General features: G+C 34.0%; 1 protein-coding gene across 1 annotated transcript; it reads left to right on the forward strand.

Moving 5' to 3' along the window:
• Positions 1-290: 290 nt before the first annotated feature.
• Positions 291-15,593, forward strand: LOC127839839 (uncharacterized). The gene is made up of 8 exons (XM_052368229.1): positions 291-545; positions 2,644-2,703; positions 3,338-3,508; positions 6,045-6,158; positions 10,631-10,827; positions 11,248-11,352; positions 12,934-13,304; positions 15,545-15,593. Exons 2-8 carry the CDS (start codon positions 2,664-2,666, stop codon positions 15,591-15,593), a joined length of 1,047 nt encoding a protein of 348 aa, XP_052224189.1. The 5' UTR covers positions 291-545; positions 2,644-2,663.
• Positions 15,594-15,878: the final 285 nt, after the last annotated feature.

A 15,878-nucleotide genomic window follows, 5' to 3' on the forward strand; every position in this document is an offset into this window, starting at 1 on the left:
GCCCGTACGCGAGGCATTGGTTCCTGGCTAAGACGAAAAATAATTTTGTCGCTTCCACCGCGTGTAGATTACATACTTTACAACTGTGCAAATGTCAACTTGTAACATTACAAGATGTAAAGATACGCAATGACTTATCTAGACGTGTTCACATGCTCACAGTTGAAATTGGCATTTCGTTAAAGTTACTGTTGCACATTTGTATACTTTATCATTCACCTTTGTAAAAAAGCGTTGGAGTAGTGACAAAGTTTTGTGCGTTGTTTATGCGATTTAAAAATGAAAGTAAATGTATATTTTACATTTTGAACATATAATTTTTTAATCATTGACCACTTTTAATTGGACAATGCACAAGATGACCATTTGAGATGTCGCCACCTTAAAAATTTACATTGTTGAAAATTGAAACATTAAATATCAAACATTGTTTAGTTGAACGGATATTATGTGACATGTATGTATAATCTATAATTGCGACATGGAACATATCAGCTAAATACTCAACACGTGCAACATTTCAGGTGATGAATCAGTAAGCAAAGGTAATATTTAATCAAACTGGTGTAAAAGAAGTCTTAAAACAGTTATTGCTTTTGACCAGAACAACTTTATTATGCTACTGATCTGGAAATGGTTACTTGACTGTATTCCCTAATAGGAACTATAGAAAATGCAAAGACTTATTATTAAAACTACGGGTGTTTCTTATTTCAAAAAGGCAAAGCGTAATAGATCCTGTCACGGTTGTATTTGGAATGTATAATACCACGCGACTTCGCTGTGCAACTCCTTTATAAAAAAGGGGGTTTGATGCATGTGCCTAAAGTGTCGCTACAGATAAGCCTGTGCAGTCCGTACATGCAAATAAAGGAATTTCTATAAGAAATATTCTAAATAAAGAAATGAATGTACTAGACATCCCTATTTTTTTTAATAAATTGATCCAATTTAGAAGGATGGGAGAGTCCACTAGGCATAAATGGGTTAAACCCACATAACGAGGCTCATATATATACGTAACACATATCGGCTGCGTAGCGCAACGCAATTATTTGTTACTAAAATTATCATATCACATTTTTGACACAAATATCTCCAAGCAAACAATGTCGTTTTAATGGGGACACCTACAAAAAGATCATAGATAATTACCATAACTGTTTAGTATAAAAATATGTGGTGATAGAAAAACATTGAACCATGAACTGCAATACGAACATCAATTTTTTATATACCTGTATGTAATACATGTATTAAATAATAACATTCTTCATTAATTAATCAGTTAATGAAGCTTATATTGGCATTAAACGTGCGTATTTTTATAATTTGATTTTACGTCTTTTCGCATTACTTCTGCTACTTCCAAACTGATGGACTAATTTCATGACGTCATCAACGAGTTATGTGAAGTGACAATCGAGTTTCTACATAAGATCGTACAATCGTTTCAGGCAATTTTTCAAACTATAACGAATAGCATATGTTTGTGTATGCTATTTGTCACTTCTTTCCATGTTTAATAAATGAGATAACAAAAGGGGACATCGTGATTTTTTAGACATTTTTATCATCTTTAATTGAAAATATTCTACCATTTGTTGATTTATTCAATAGGTTTGGTGTTAAAAATTGTATGTTTATTAGAAAAAAATAATAATCCAAGTACAATAAATATACTGTGTCAATTAAATGAATCAACTATCCTTCTTTCTTTATAAAAATATGCGAATTTAGCAATTAAGTATACAATTTGTACATTGCAAATTTAATATTGTTAATAATATCAAGCATAACATGAACTTGAATATATAACACGTATTGATACACAAGGCCCATATAACCCAGTAATTAAACCAACATTTCAAAAACTGCATGAACACGCAATAAAAAAACATATTTATATACATTTTGAGAACAGTTATTACTATGTAAATTCAGATTTTATTCCTGTTTGAAAGAAAATATATCGAGTGAACATTTGATGTAATTGTGTACCAACAAATTCACTCGTCAAGTGTACTTCGTGGTTTGCAAAAATGTCGAATTAAGTTTTTGAATTGTTTAAACCGTTTTAACTTAATGTCATGAACAGCTTTGTTCGACATAATAAAGTAATGCAATTGTCACACAAAAATAAAATCAAGCATTTTGTATCTCGTTAAATTCAATTTACTAGACCACATCTAGCGTTGAAATTTTGGCTATTGCCATAAAGTGTTAACGTTATTTTTTTTTTATATTTTATGAAATATTCATTGATTTTCAGTGTTTATGGGACTTTAAAATAAATTTTGATGGCATTCCTGGATCTGTAAACGCACTGGTGAAGCTTAAAAGCGTTGCAACCGTAGTAGGCAAAATGGAATGTTCAGTTTGTCAATAATTTGAAATAGTAAACAAAAGTCAACGAAATTCTGCTTGAATTTACCAGTTATCAATTTACTTGTACATTTCAGGTGGTAAATAAGACGCCTGTGTTTGTATATTGAAATCGATTTGCTGTTAACCCTTGGAAAAACTACCGACGGGACGTTATTATAAATTTCTATGTACTGGGACTACAAAGGGATTATTAGCTATCCTATGATAGACAAAGACTAGCGTCTTACATTTACATGACATGCATTTGCGTTGCAGGTCAGGGATTTAGACGGGCGATGCAAGGACGACTAAAGTGGCTGATTTGTGCAGCTTTAGGTAATGTTTTATTTCAAACAGTATACGATGTACATATTGCAGCATCCAAACTTAATACTTCATCATCATTTCAATCTTAATTTAACAAAAATAACAATGCTTTCAACACAATCAAAACTAAACTTACAGTATTATCTGTTAGTTTTCTCTCATACTGAAATGTAACACGGAAAAAAAGAATCAAACACATAATTGACAACATTCTGCGGTTGAAAGGATACTCGGAGGTATTAGTTGTGCACTTTGTGGTTTGCCTCTTGTTAAGTTCAGCTCTTTGTATTTATATTACTCTTCCTGTATCCAAACCTGTCTGAGATAGGAAAGTCATAAACATAACGTATTCAATGTTTGGTAATTTGTTGAGCAGTGAAGCTTTCTGTTTAAAATTCATCAGCTAATGTGTTTTTAATTAACTTACTTCGACTGCAACAGCAACAACAAAATCTAGAATAACAACAACAACTACTACTACTTCTTCTACTTCTACTGATACGTTTGCTTCTGCTGCTGCATATGCTGGCATTACTACCATAAAATCCACCATAATGAGAAAACCTATAAAACCATTTTTCTTTTTTTTCTCACTACCTCTGTACCACATTCAATATTGAACAGGGTATGTTGTCTATTGCAGCAGCTACAGTAGTGTTCAGTTTGATGACTTACTTCGACCCGGTTTCCTTATGGTTTCATCACAAGGTTAAGGAGACCGAGATCCAGCATACACGCGCACAAACAGTGGACAAAGAACATCAGCCAGCAACACAGAATAGTTCAACCCTACAGGACATCGATTGGGATGTCGGTAAGTTAATATTCCCTTTTTGTTGATAGCAAATATTTCTTCATACGCTTTACAAGTGTTAAAATTCTAAATCCATCTTGCATTTTTGTTTTTCTTGTCTTCTTTTCAAATTATCACACAGTCAAACATATGTACTAAAATAAGTGACAAATCAAATATAATTATCAATACATTTTAAATTCATTGTACATCCGATCAGTAAAACATGAATGGTCACAGATGAACCATCATTATTTCAATTAAATGCACATTAAAACCTCTATAACGCTCAAAATCAACGAACATTTCGTACAATAATTCGTAAAGTAAATCCATGTTCCTAATAGCAATAGCCACACTATCATCGCTAGATGTGATTATTACATAGATTTTTGCAAATACATAATGCTCGTTTTTGTTTATTTGTGACATAATTAATTCCATTTTAGTTTCCCGCGAATATATCTTTTCATACGACTCACGAACACTAAAATGGTGTTCAACATTCATGTGTCGTATCAATAGATATCGTTGCGGGAAATTAAAGAGGAATTAAATATGCAAAACAATAATAAAAACGAGCATTTTTATCTACAAACATCTATTTTACCAGACCACATCTGCCGTTGAAATTTCGGCAATTGCCATAAGGAACACTGATTATTTAGGTGTTAACTTTATTTAACAAAAGATTGTACGAAATTTTCGTTGATTTTGAGCTTTATATGGGCTTAAATTGGCGTGTCTGTTTATTTGTAATATCATAATGTGAATAAATACAAATTTAATTCATGGCACGTAATAAGAAATACTTATTATTATTAGTTCCAGTGCTCTTGTTGTATTGTGCTCATATTTGTTTAATAACGGTTGCTGATATTTATGTATAGTGTAAATCCCTTATTATGTTTAACAGCTATTGATGGGCATTTAACCATTGTTAATAGTTTGCTTTTCCTAAAATAAAAAAAGCACATTTCTGTTCGTTATTGATCCCGCTGCTTACTAAAATCAAATTAACTAGGTCAAAAGTAATCTCAATCAACTACGACGCAAAAACAATATATTCGAACACAGTAAAACCAATTAATAATTATATAGTATATGATCACCCTGTTATTTTAATGCAACCGAACTTGGTGTTCATTGTTTTTGCACATCGATTCTAAAATAAGTTGCAACATTCTTCTTCAATACTCAAATGCTTACTTAATTCAGACTTGTGTATTTATATCCGAAATTAGGATGTCTGTATACTTATCCGTTCATAGGTGATCGAAATTATTGCAAACATAAGGGCGTTCATTGCAAATAATTACAGTAATTGATATAAAACATCATCACATCTTAAATATTATAAAACAAACCACCGCAATTCAAAGCCAGCATAATTTAAATATAGTTGTAGAATTGCAAATATGGCGAAAACAGTGCATGGAGGGAAAAATATTGTGTGTTTTTAACTAAAATGTCAGAAACCATAGTCATTTAAGATATATCGCTTAGTCGGTAAAATAACCCCTCTTGTTAGGAAAAAATAGCACAACAATTTCTCTGCAAAACGGCCAGTATGTTGAATAAAGTTACCCGAGTGTGCCGGTATATTGGACAACTGATTTATAGTGAAATGTGTTGCTAATATTACGCTATTTGACTTCCTGTCTTCGATACTACTTACTTTGCTATCAAAGACTGCCAGTCTAAAGAATTAGTAGCTTAATGATGTCAGACTTTCAGCTTTTCTGGAGGATGGAAGCTAACAGACTGTAAATCGTCTGGACTAATGGCTCATACATCCCTTGTGTCAGTCGTATGGAATGATGACAACACGCGCTATCAGACTGTCAGTCTTCCAGGCTGATGGCTTCACTCTTTCAGACCGACAGGTTGCTGGACTTAACGCTGTAAAAATCTCAGTCCTCTAGAATAATGACTCAATAGTAAGACTGCATGTCTTATAGACTGCTAAATCTAATTGTCCGACTGCCAGAGCTTTGTAATACTCGCCTCAGTTTACAGCGTCAGACTGTGCGTCTGCTGAACTGCTTACTTTACGTTGTCAGTCGGTCCGTCTTCTAGATCATAACGTCATGTAGTCAAATTGTGGGTCTTCTGGGCCGCTGAGTTCAGGCTGTCTGTCTGCTGGACTGATGACTTCAGGCTGCATGGCTACCGATGTTCTGGACTGAAGACTTCACGCAGTAAGGTTTTCGGTTTTCTAGACTGACTGCATAATTATGTCAAACCGTTATTCTGCTGGAATGATGACTTCACGCTGTGAACTATTAGTCTGCTGAAAAGCTATAAGATCAGACTTCCAGTCTGCTGGACTGGTGAAGTCGCGTTTTCAGACTGTTTGAATGATGACTTCACACGGTTACACTTACCATCGTTTGGATTGATGACTTCAAGTTGTTGCACTGATAGTCCAATGTAATCCAGAAGTCACGCCGTTAGACTGCTAGTCTGCTGGACTTGTGACTCCACGCTGCCACATGCCAATCACGAGAGCTGATGATTTCAAAATGACATAAATTTTTTACTTGTTTGTTTGCAGGTGTACAGAGACTTGACCCGATTGTTTACAGTGAACCTTGCAGTGGAACTATTAACGATTCACGTCGCACCACCTTATTCAAGGACTATGACAAGGTGCAACACTATTTAGATGGTATGTGCATGTACTTAAACTTCTTACTGTTAAATTATGTTCCATTTGTTGTTGTTGACTGGATCGTTAATGAATTGATGACCTAGATTAATATCACAAGAGCGAAATAACCACGCATCAGGTAGACATCTTAACGTAAGGAAAATACATTATTTCACATAAAGAACTGTATGGCTCTTTTTATTAATAATACAATATTTTAATATAACCAGACCACACTCGCGTGGGACGGTCATATTTTTTTTAATTTATGCAATTCCTGTTCTACATCTAAATCAAACAGGACAATTGTCAGGTGTACGCACTTAAAACCTGGACAAATGTATGTCAAACGCAGAATTACAAAATCACTTGAGTATTGTTCCTCATAATCAGAAAAAAGAAGATAAACTTGTTTTCAAAACGCATTTAAATGAAAGGTTAGTGAACATAATAATCTGTTATTTAATACAACTGTAGTAAACTCCTGCTTTGATGAGTTTTTTTAACTTTATATAATTACTCCTTCTTAAAATACAGCAATATGTAGCGCAAAAGCTTTTCAAGATGTTTCGACTTAGTACCTATTTTCATCAACCATCGTAGTGCATGGTATTTCCTGACTTTGCATGGGTACCCCTAAAGGGATTCATAGATTTTAGAAAAAAAGATATTACCTACATCAGTAAACGTAAAAGCTGTGACCCCAGAGCGGGGTAAGTTTTGATCAAAGGCGTATGATTTAAACAAGGGGACCTCTACATAATGCCAAATTCCAAATACGAATAGCTTACAGTTTCAGAAAAGAAGATTTTTAAACGTTTTTCCTACAAAACCAAACCTTGGAAACCCTTGGGCGAGGCAACTTTTGATCCAACGGACATAATTTAAACGAAATTTTTATGAGACCTTAAGAAGATGATAGAAGACAATTTACTAGCCTTTTGCATGTATGTTTCAGAAAAGAAGATTTCTTACGCTCTATGCAAATCTATGTAAATATGGTGACCCTCAGGGCGGGGAAAGGTTGAACATTATGGGAATCATTTGAATAAACATTTTAGATGATTCTACATACTTAAAACGAAAGCTTTGGCTTTGCTATTTAAGACAAGAATATTTTTAAATGTGTTCCAAATATAAATCTATAAAAAAATCGGGATCCGCGGGGAGTGGCCAGTTCTGATCACAAAGGTCTTCTTAAAAACAAATTCTGTAGAGAACCTCCAGATGATGTAACTTATTTTTTATCTGGCTATGTAAAAGTGGTAACCCCTTCCCCGGTGCGGGTCCAGTTTGTTCCCGATTTGCACAGTTTAAAAAAAAGGGTAGAGAACCTTAAATGATGCACACATCAAATATGACAATTATGGGCTTTGCATTTTTAAACAAGATTTTATAAGTACATGTAAACGCTGTGAACACCGGGGCGGGGCTTTTTTTTTTACAATACAGACACTTTGTAGAGATCTTATAGATAACTAAGCGGGGCCAACATTGACACCAGAAGCATAAGTTGAAAGGAAAATTGTAGAAATCCTCATTGTTTGAAACTGTATACCAAATATAAACACAATTTTAGACAAGATTTTTCAAGTTTTCCTTATATGCGTAAACGTAAAACTGTTTTTACCCAGGGCGGATCCAGTTTTGACAAGAAGGGCATAATTTAAAATAAATTGATAGAGGATCTCTAAATAATGCCACAAACCAAATATGAAAGCCTTTTTGGTCTCAAACAAAATATTTTAAAAGTTATTCCCTATATCAGTCTATGTAAAACTGGTGACGTACGGGGAGGAGCTAGTTTAGACCCAAGGGACATAATTTGAACAAACTTGGGAAAGTGCAACAATACGATGCTACGAACGAAATATTAAATCTCCGGGCCTTTAAGTTTCAGCGGAAAACATTTTTGCAGGTTGTTTGTTAAAAACAAATCTAAGCAAAAAATATATAACAGTAATTAACATATCTATGCCTAGCGTCTAGAAAAAAAGGCCTTGGCAAACCGCGTAGACCCAGAAGACTCGCCGCATGATGCGGCGTCTCATCAGGGTCTGCGCTGTTTGCTTAAAGGAATTTCTGTAAGAAATATTCTAAATATAGAAATAAATATACTAGACATCCCTAATTTAGGAAATAAATTGATCCAATTTAGAAGGATGGGAGAGTTCACTAGGCATAAATGGGTTAAATTTGTAATGCGCTGTATTAAGTTTGTGGCTCCATCAAGCATTTGACCGAGCTGATAAAATGCTGTTTAAATAGTTAGATTTCAAAAACAGACCGAGGTTAAATTAAACATATTTTTCGAAATCACGCTAAGCGGTTTTCTTCCGAGTGTTGTGGGTGTTTTCTTTTCGGGTGCTGATACAAAATTATTCAACCGTGAAAGTCATTCTACCGTGAATGTTGACAATCAGCGCATTATTTCGCAAAATGTGTTTTATTATGTTCAATTTTATGCGCAGGTCATGTCAATATGTATTTTGTGTATTGTATCTAATGATCTCTTAAAGCGGAACGATTCAACACTTTGAGATTGTTAAAACGATTTTGATAAATGTGTAAAATGTATTTAGATTATGCCTGATACGCTTTGATTGTACGTGTTCTAGTAACAATCATAATGTTTAGAATCTTATGGTTATTGTCACACGGTTTGTTAATATGCTTTATGACAATGCCACTTTTCTTTGTGTTAAATACCAAATATAGTTCAGGCACTAGACTGCAATATAGTCATAAATTGTTGACTATGCTAATTGTCAGTGCGTTTTGGGACGAAATTATTTCCAAAATGGTAGTCCATTCCCAAATCAAATATGTGCTAATTACACAAGTAGGGGTAGTTACTTACATACAATTATACAAACAATGAAACATCGTTATAACTTTGAATGTTTTTCCCATTTTTTAAAAACATTTTGTCATGTTGATGAGGATTTATCATAGTTGGGTTGCAACGGTGAGTCTTGTAATCGCGATTAACCGAATCGATTTAAATATACCCATATACCATTATACTAAGTTATCATAATAATCAGCAACTCTTACGTCACGAACATCATTGGTCTTCAAATATCATTAAAATATTCACCATCATTTTCATGATTGACGACATACAAACAATAATCATCGTCAGACATCTGATGAAAATCACCTTCAGTAAACAGAAATTGAAAGTTATTCATCCTATAGAGGTACCTCGTATACTGTTTCATACAATTTGGACAAATGGTATATACCAAATAACAATATCACTCTTAAAACATTTCGAAATCAGCATCATCGAAATGTGCATGTAAATTTTGTTAGGATAAAGTTTATTCAACTTCCGATCGATAAAAGTTATCGCGTGGGAACCCAACAAATCAATAAGATATGTCATGCTATTAATCTATCTAAGACCTATAGCGTCTAAAAATGTCATCGGGGATCTGGTGAAACCCCATACAAAATGTCAACACTAGTTCGTTTGTTCAGCAAGTCTGGAGCGGAAACAAAAAACAACAACAACAAATCATAAGCAAATGTCATAGTATTAATCAAATGACAATAAATCCAAGAACAAATTATTCGAGCAGAATAATGAAACATGTGCATATCCATCCTAGAGGGATGCTTCCGAGCACGATACACTTTATTCGGATGGATAACTATTAGCGTCTGAGATCATACGCGTAAACGCAATATTATTCAATGGGCAATATCTCCTGAAAAGTGATTGAAAATGAATGACCAGACAATATGCGAATGCTCATTCTTTAAGGATATCGTTAAAACAGTTTCATCAAAGTCGTATCATTAGTTCTTCGGATCTCACGCGGAAATGATTATTTCTTTAAAAGATGTCACATTTTTATTCAAAGGCAATAAGTCACTGAAAGCATCACATTGAAATGGTCTAACAATTCGCACACATCCAACTTATAGATATGCTAGATATGAAGATTCATCAGATTCGGATAATCAGTGTCTAAAATGTTGCGCGGAAAAAAGGATGCAACGGACGGACGAAAGGAAGGACGGACAACCGGACAAACATTTTAGAGGACGGAGACGAAACCATATGTTGTGAGCAATCCCCAGTAGCATAAAATCAAATGTCGTTGCAAAACAACCCAATTTACTGGCGTCTATATTTGTATTTACTTGCGACGACTCTGGTATAATATGAAAAATGGTAATCTCTGTTACAAAAGAATAATGTAAAAAAACAAGTTATGTTTTATGTAAGCGAATGAACGGAAGAAGTTGTCATGAAATAACCGTTCACGCCATTGAACCCGAAGACATAATACGAAATTGATGTTATACGTCCTTTTTTCCAAATGACCAGCGGATTATCCACGGTTTACTAACCGAATCGTACATTAAACGCCGTTCGATCCGGCTCAATCGCTTAATCAATTATCTTGTGTGAGCATCTACTTTTCTTATGAATGTTTCCGGATCGCACAGTACTGTCATGTGTGATTTATTTGCAGACTTTTTCGGAAGCATTGCAGACATAAACGCGCTCCCCAAGGACGCAGATCCGGTGTTCATAACTGGTGTTTCGTCCAATCACTTACGAGAGTCCATGAATATGTTTAACAACTTCAACTCTGTGGTGCGGAAGATGAAACCAAATGTGCGGATGATTTTCTATGACTTGGGTCTGCAGGCCGACGAACCAGACCAGGTAAGACTATCCCACATGTTCATGTGCCACTAGTGCAAACAAACATTGGAGACGCTGACACAATCAACCCGCGATCGTCAAAAATATCATTTTAGTCCCGCTCACCATTGAGATTATTATGCTTCTCTGCAATTATAGCTTGTCGAGGAAAAATGGCGGACAAACCGAACGCAATCGGCTTGCAGATTTATCTATCGCTGATTGGTTAATCGATATTTAAATAAGAGTTAAATTGACAGGTGGCGTGATGTCTAATATCAAATAACAATATGTGAAGTACGTCAAGTATTACTTTTTTGCATGTTCCTATAGTAGTTATATTTTATAAAAATGTAATCGAAATCTATTAAAGACGAAGTGTTAATTAAGATTGTAATATAAGTTACAATTCAATAAATGTTTTTTTCAATATCCTTTCAGATAAAAGCAATATGTCAGTGCGAATACAGACTGTTTCCGTTTGAATATTTCCCGGCCTATGTAAAGGAACTGAAAGGGTATGCGTGGAAACCGTTGTTGATAATGGTAAGAATGCACAGGTTTATATGAGGTCAATTTATTCAAAGCACACGTTCAATAATGTTTCTTTTACAAGTACAATGTACAAAAAAGTTTAAATTAACATTATGCTAATAATAATTTTTGCTAAAAATACTATTGCTTATTTCAACGTAGCGATAATGTTCGATCATTACGATTTTGGTCCAATCTGAAAGAGTAATAGTTTAGCTCCATTTGTTATCGTTTGATTAATGCATGTTATTTCAATTCTCTCTGAACGTTGAAGCTTACAGCCGCCGCTTTCGGCATGTTTGCAAATATTTATTAAATCAGCTGTATCTTATATTAAATGCATGTAACGACCATTAGACTAACTACTTATATTATATCATAGATTATCCGCCAGTTTATTTGTATATCAAGTTTCTGAAAAAGATTTTGTGTTGATTTTGAACACGCATGTTGTTATTTACCATTTAAACCAACATCGGTTGGTTTAAATCGGTTGGCATTCCTTTATTGACACGAAGCGATCTGTGATTTGTTTCAGTAGGTTATTCGTTCTGTTTTTTTAATGGAGCTATTTCCTTTTATAATAAAATAATGACTTAAAAATGTTAAAGTTATGGGGAACGTATGACTCAATTTCAAATAAATCGTACGTGCATCATCCTTGTCTTTTCAATCTTGAAATACAATCTTAAAGAAATAATTTCATATGATATTATACGGTAAAATATTCTTTGCTGAGAGCAAATGCTCGTATGCTGTCAGATCACTCAGATTTAATGATTTATTCTGGATGTTATGCCTTATGACAAATTAAGAACTTTTTTTAAATAATTATAGCTCTTAACTTTATGATCGGATATTCTGTGTCTCATTTTTATTTATTTACCAGATCATTAATCGGTTTGAATCAGGAATAGGAAACAGTTTTTCTTAATTAACCGCTAAAAATTAACTTGGTTATCATTAAATACAAGTCACTAGAAATGTATTGGAATTTATACTTGTAATATCCAACATTTACTCGCGATGATATTGTTTCTATATAGTTCATTAGTTTCGTTGTAATTAATTGTGTTAGTAAGATAATACTATATTCTTATTCCGCCTCATATAAGCACCGGAAAAAATAAAAGCAAATAAGTAGATATGTTATATAATTAATATTAATATCATTACTAAATGTTAAATACAATAAACAGGTTTTACGTTTTGTTGTTATAATTCGAAGAAGAAAATTCCAGTTTCGTTTATAATATTCAAGCGCAAAGAAGAAACATCAACATTAATAGTATTACGTAAAGTCGATGTATTCAAGTTACTTGACATACAATATTACTAGTCAAACAAATGTCTCTTTAATATTAAAAGAATACTATTTGGTCTTTAAGTTACAAAGCAAGGGTTGTTTATTCAATTTAATTATTTTTTAATTGTAAATTAATTCATGAATTAAATTACGTTTGGTATTGTTTTCATTTACTTAAGAAATGTATGCATATTTTTTTCCTGAAAAGCTGATATCATATACGTTTAGCTTAAATAAGGAATAAGAGACAAGGGACAAGAAACCAACATATTCTCCCTTCATTTCAGATGGTTTTGAAAGAGTATCCGTTCGCCGTGTGGATGGATTCATCCATCCTCTTTACAACAAGTAACATATCTGGTCTGCTCGACATGGCTCGCCGTCTGGACGTTATCTGCACACCCGGAGGTGGATCCGTAGCTCTTCGGACACTTCCGGTGACGTTCGGATTTTTCCGAGAGAAAGCATGCACCTTCCGGAAACTTCCCGAAATACAGGCGGGATTTTTTATTGCGCGGACAACGCCGTTTGTTGTCCAGAATATACTCAAGCCCTGGATTGCCTGCGCCCTTGTGATTGACTGCATTGTACCACACGATGGGTGGCAGAAGTATTATCGTTGTGGCCTTCACGGTAACGTGTATGGGGATTGTCACAGGTATGAACAGTCCGTATTGGCTATCTTGCTATATCGCGCGTACGGCTATGACATATATAAACGAATGGAAAGATACGAAGGTGACTATGTAAAATTACCTTGGCCGGCTTGGCCTTAGATAAATTTGGATTAAAAATATGTAGCTTTGTTTTATTTACATATATACAGACGGATCGTTTTAAAAGAGTGTCTAACAAAAAACATACTAAAGAAATGTACAAGCCCCTTGTCATCCAGATTTGTGCAGTGTAGTATTATGCTACATCAGGTTGGTGGCTGGTTACTTTGCAAATGGTCCTTCTATCCCGACTATAATATACATGTTACAATGTCTAATTTATAAATTCAGATACACAATAAATTGATATTGTTACACTCGACCATTTCACGAAATTTGACAATCGGAACAGGCAACAACAGCAAAAACCCTGAATAACAAAAGAACATCATATAGCATGTAATAGATATACAAGTAATACTGTGATACCAATTGTGTTGAATATCAATATGGACTGTCAATATTACTCGATTATCGGAAGCAACTCAAGAAGGTACATACTGTTGAAACAGTCTTAAATGGATTTGTGTCCACATATTGATGAAAGGAAAAGTTTAAACTTGTTTAACTTTTTACAAGAACGCAGTATATAAGTGAGCAAACACAATCGAATGACAACTGAACATTCTGAAATACATCGTCTTTTAGGAATCATCGGTTTGTTACGCTAAATTGTATTACATCACGTGAACTCTCATACAAAGAGAATCCCGCCTGGGTATGAACATCAGTTAACGCGTATTATGCAGTATATGTATATAATTGGATATTGAAACACAAAGATAATAATTTCTACTACAACGATAATTTTGCTCATTTTTGTTTGTTTTATAAAAATATGTTTTGACAAAAAATATGTTTCTAGATGTAATGTTATTGTGTAACATGAAAACATAAGAGATGATACAATTATGTTAATAACAAATATTGATGTGTTCAAAGATAGATAACTAAATGATATTGACTGCTGTTTTTACACAATCTGTTCCATTTTTATTTTTGACGATGCTGCTTCAGCGAAGCAGCTCGTCTAAGTTATCATACCATGAACAAATTCTTCACAATGGCGACCTATGTAAAAGACCGAGCCCGTCCGATTGAGTTAGGTAAATTTTCTCAATCGGCATACCTTGCTGATTGTCATTGATAAAGGATACCAACATGTAAACAACAATGGCCACGCCCATTAGAGAATGTTGACACTCGTGTCAAAACTTTCTTACAGCACAGTCGGCTTGTTTGGCTATTTAGAAACTGTCATTTAGGATATGAGTTATTTATTCACTAAATCTCCGCTAATGACTACAATGAATGGAATTCGAAGGATATATTCGATGTGAATGAAAAACTTTCTGTAGTCTTATTTATAAGACGCGCAAAGAATTTAGAGATACTTTTTATATGGGCTAAAATATTACCAATATAAAAAGTAGCTTAATATTTTAGAGCGTCAACAAGTTTGACTAGACTTTCTGGATCTTGACACGGCAAAACTGGCATACTGGTATTTTTAGTTATCAATTTAAGTCAAATTTGCTTTATAAGTTTTATTCGAGCATTTTGTGACTAATTGAATGAATATGATACCCGATATCAACATATCAAATGGGATTTGCAGATCACCAAGCTGTACTGAAATTCAACATTGATTACAAACTCTTAACTGTTTTGTATTATTTTTTCTTTCTATTTAGGTACTTTATATCATTTTGAAGTTAAATGGACTGTGTCACAGTAAAAGAGACATTAAGGCGATTGTGGCCAGTTTGGATCCAGATCAGCAAGGGGTCGCTTGAAAGCTGTTTGCTTAAAAGCGGTTTTCTGACAATAACAAATAGTTCAATTGGATACGGATTAGACTGTGCCTTTGCTATGACCTGGCTCAAATAATAGAATTGTCATTAATCAAATGATTTAATTTCGAACATTAATCAAGTGTTTTTTTTTATCTGGTCCCTCGGGATCAATGACTCCAGCACTTTCGTGTTTAGAATTGACTCCCGCTTAAGGCGCTGCTAGGGGGCGTGAATGATGTTGCACCTTCCATTATCTCTCATGAACCGACTCAATTAAACCGAGTCAGCAATATTTAACTTAATTGTTTGTTTGGTTGCTCTCGAGGGATCAAAAATTTTCCGAATTTTCCAAAAGCCTAGTGGTAGAGTGTCGACTTTGATTGCAGGAGGTTGCGCTGCGGGTTTGATGCCCTGAGAAGCGACATTAATAACTAGTCAACTTTGTTATCTAAAAGGCTTCTAAACCTGATACTAAGATACTGTGAATTTAATCTCACATGATAGTCATCAGTTATATTATATAAAAATCACAGCAGTTGTAAACAATGGGACAATAATTAATGAACTTATCTTTCATTTGTCTTTGACACTTTGAGTTTCACATGGCCTAGATTTACATATGTGCCTTGACTTAACCAGCACTCTTGTGACCGATCTAAAGTTTAAATGTACCATTGAAGCTCACCTAAATTCAGATTTGCTATTATAGAAGTGTGGAAA

The sequence above is a fragment of the Dreissena polymorpha genome, chromosome 7 (assembly GCF_020536995.1).
Source record: "Dreissena polymorpha isolate Duluth1 chromosome 7, UMN_Dpol_1.0, whole genome shotgun sequence".
Classification (NCBI taxonomy): Eukaryota; Metazoa; Mollusca; class Bivalvia; order Myida; family Dreissenidae; genus Dreissena; species Dreissena polymorpha.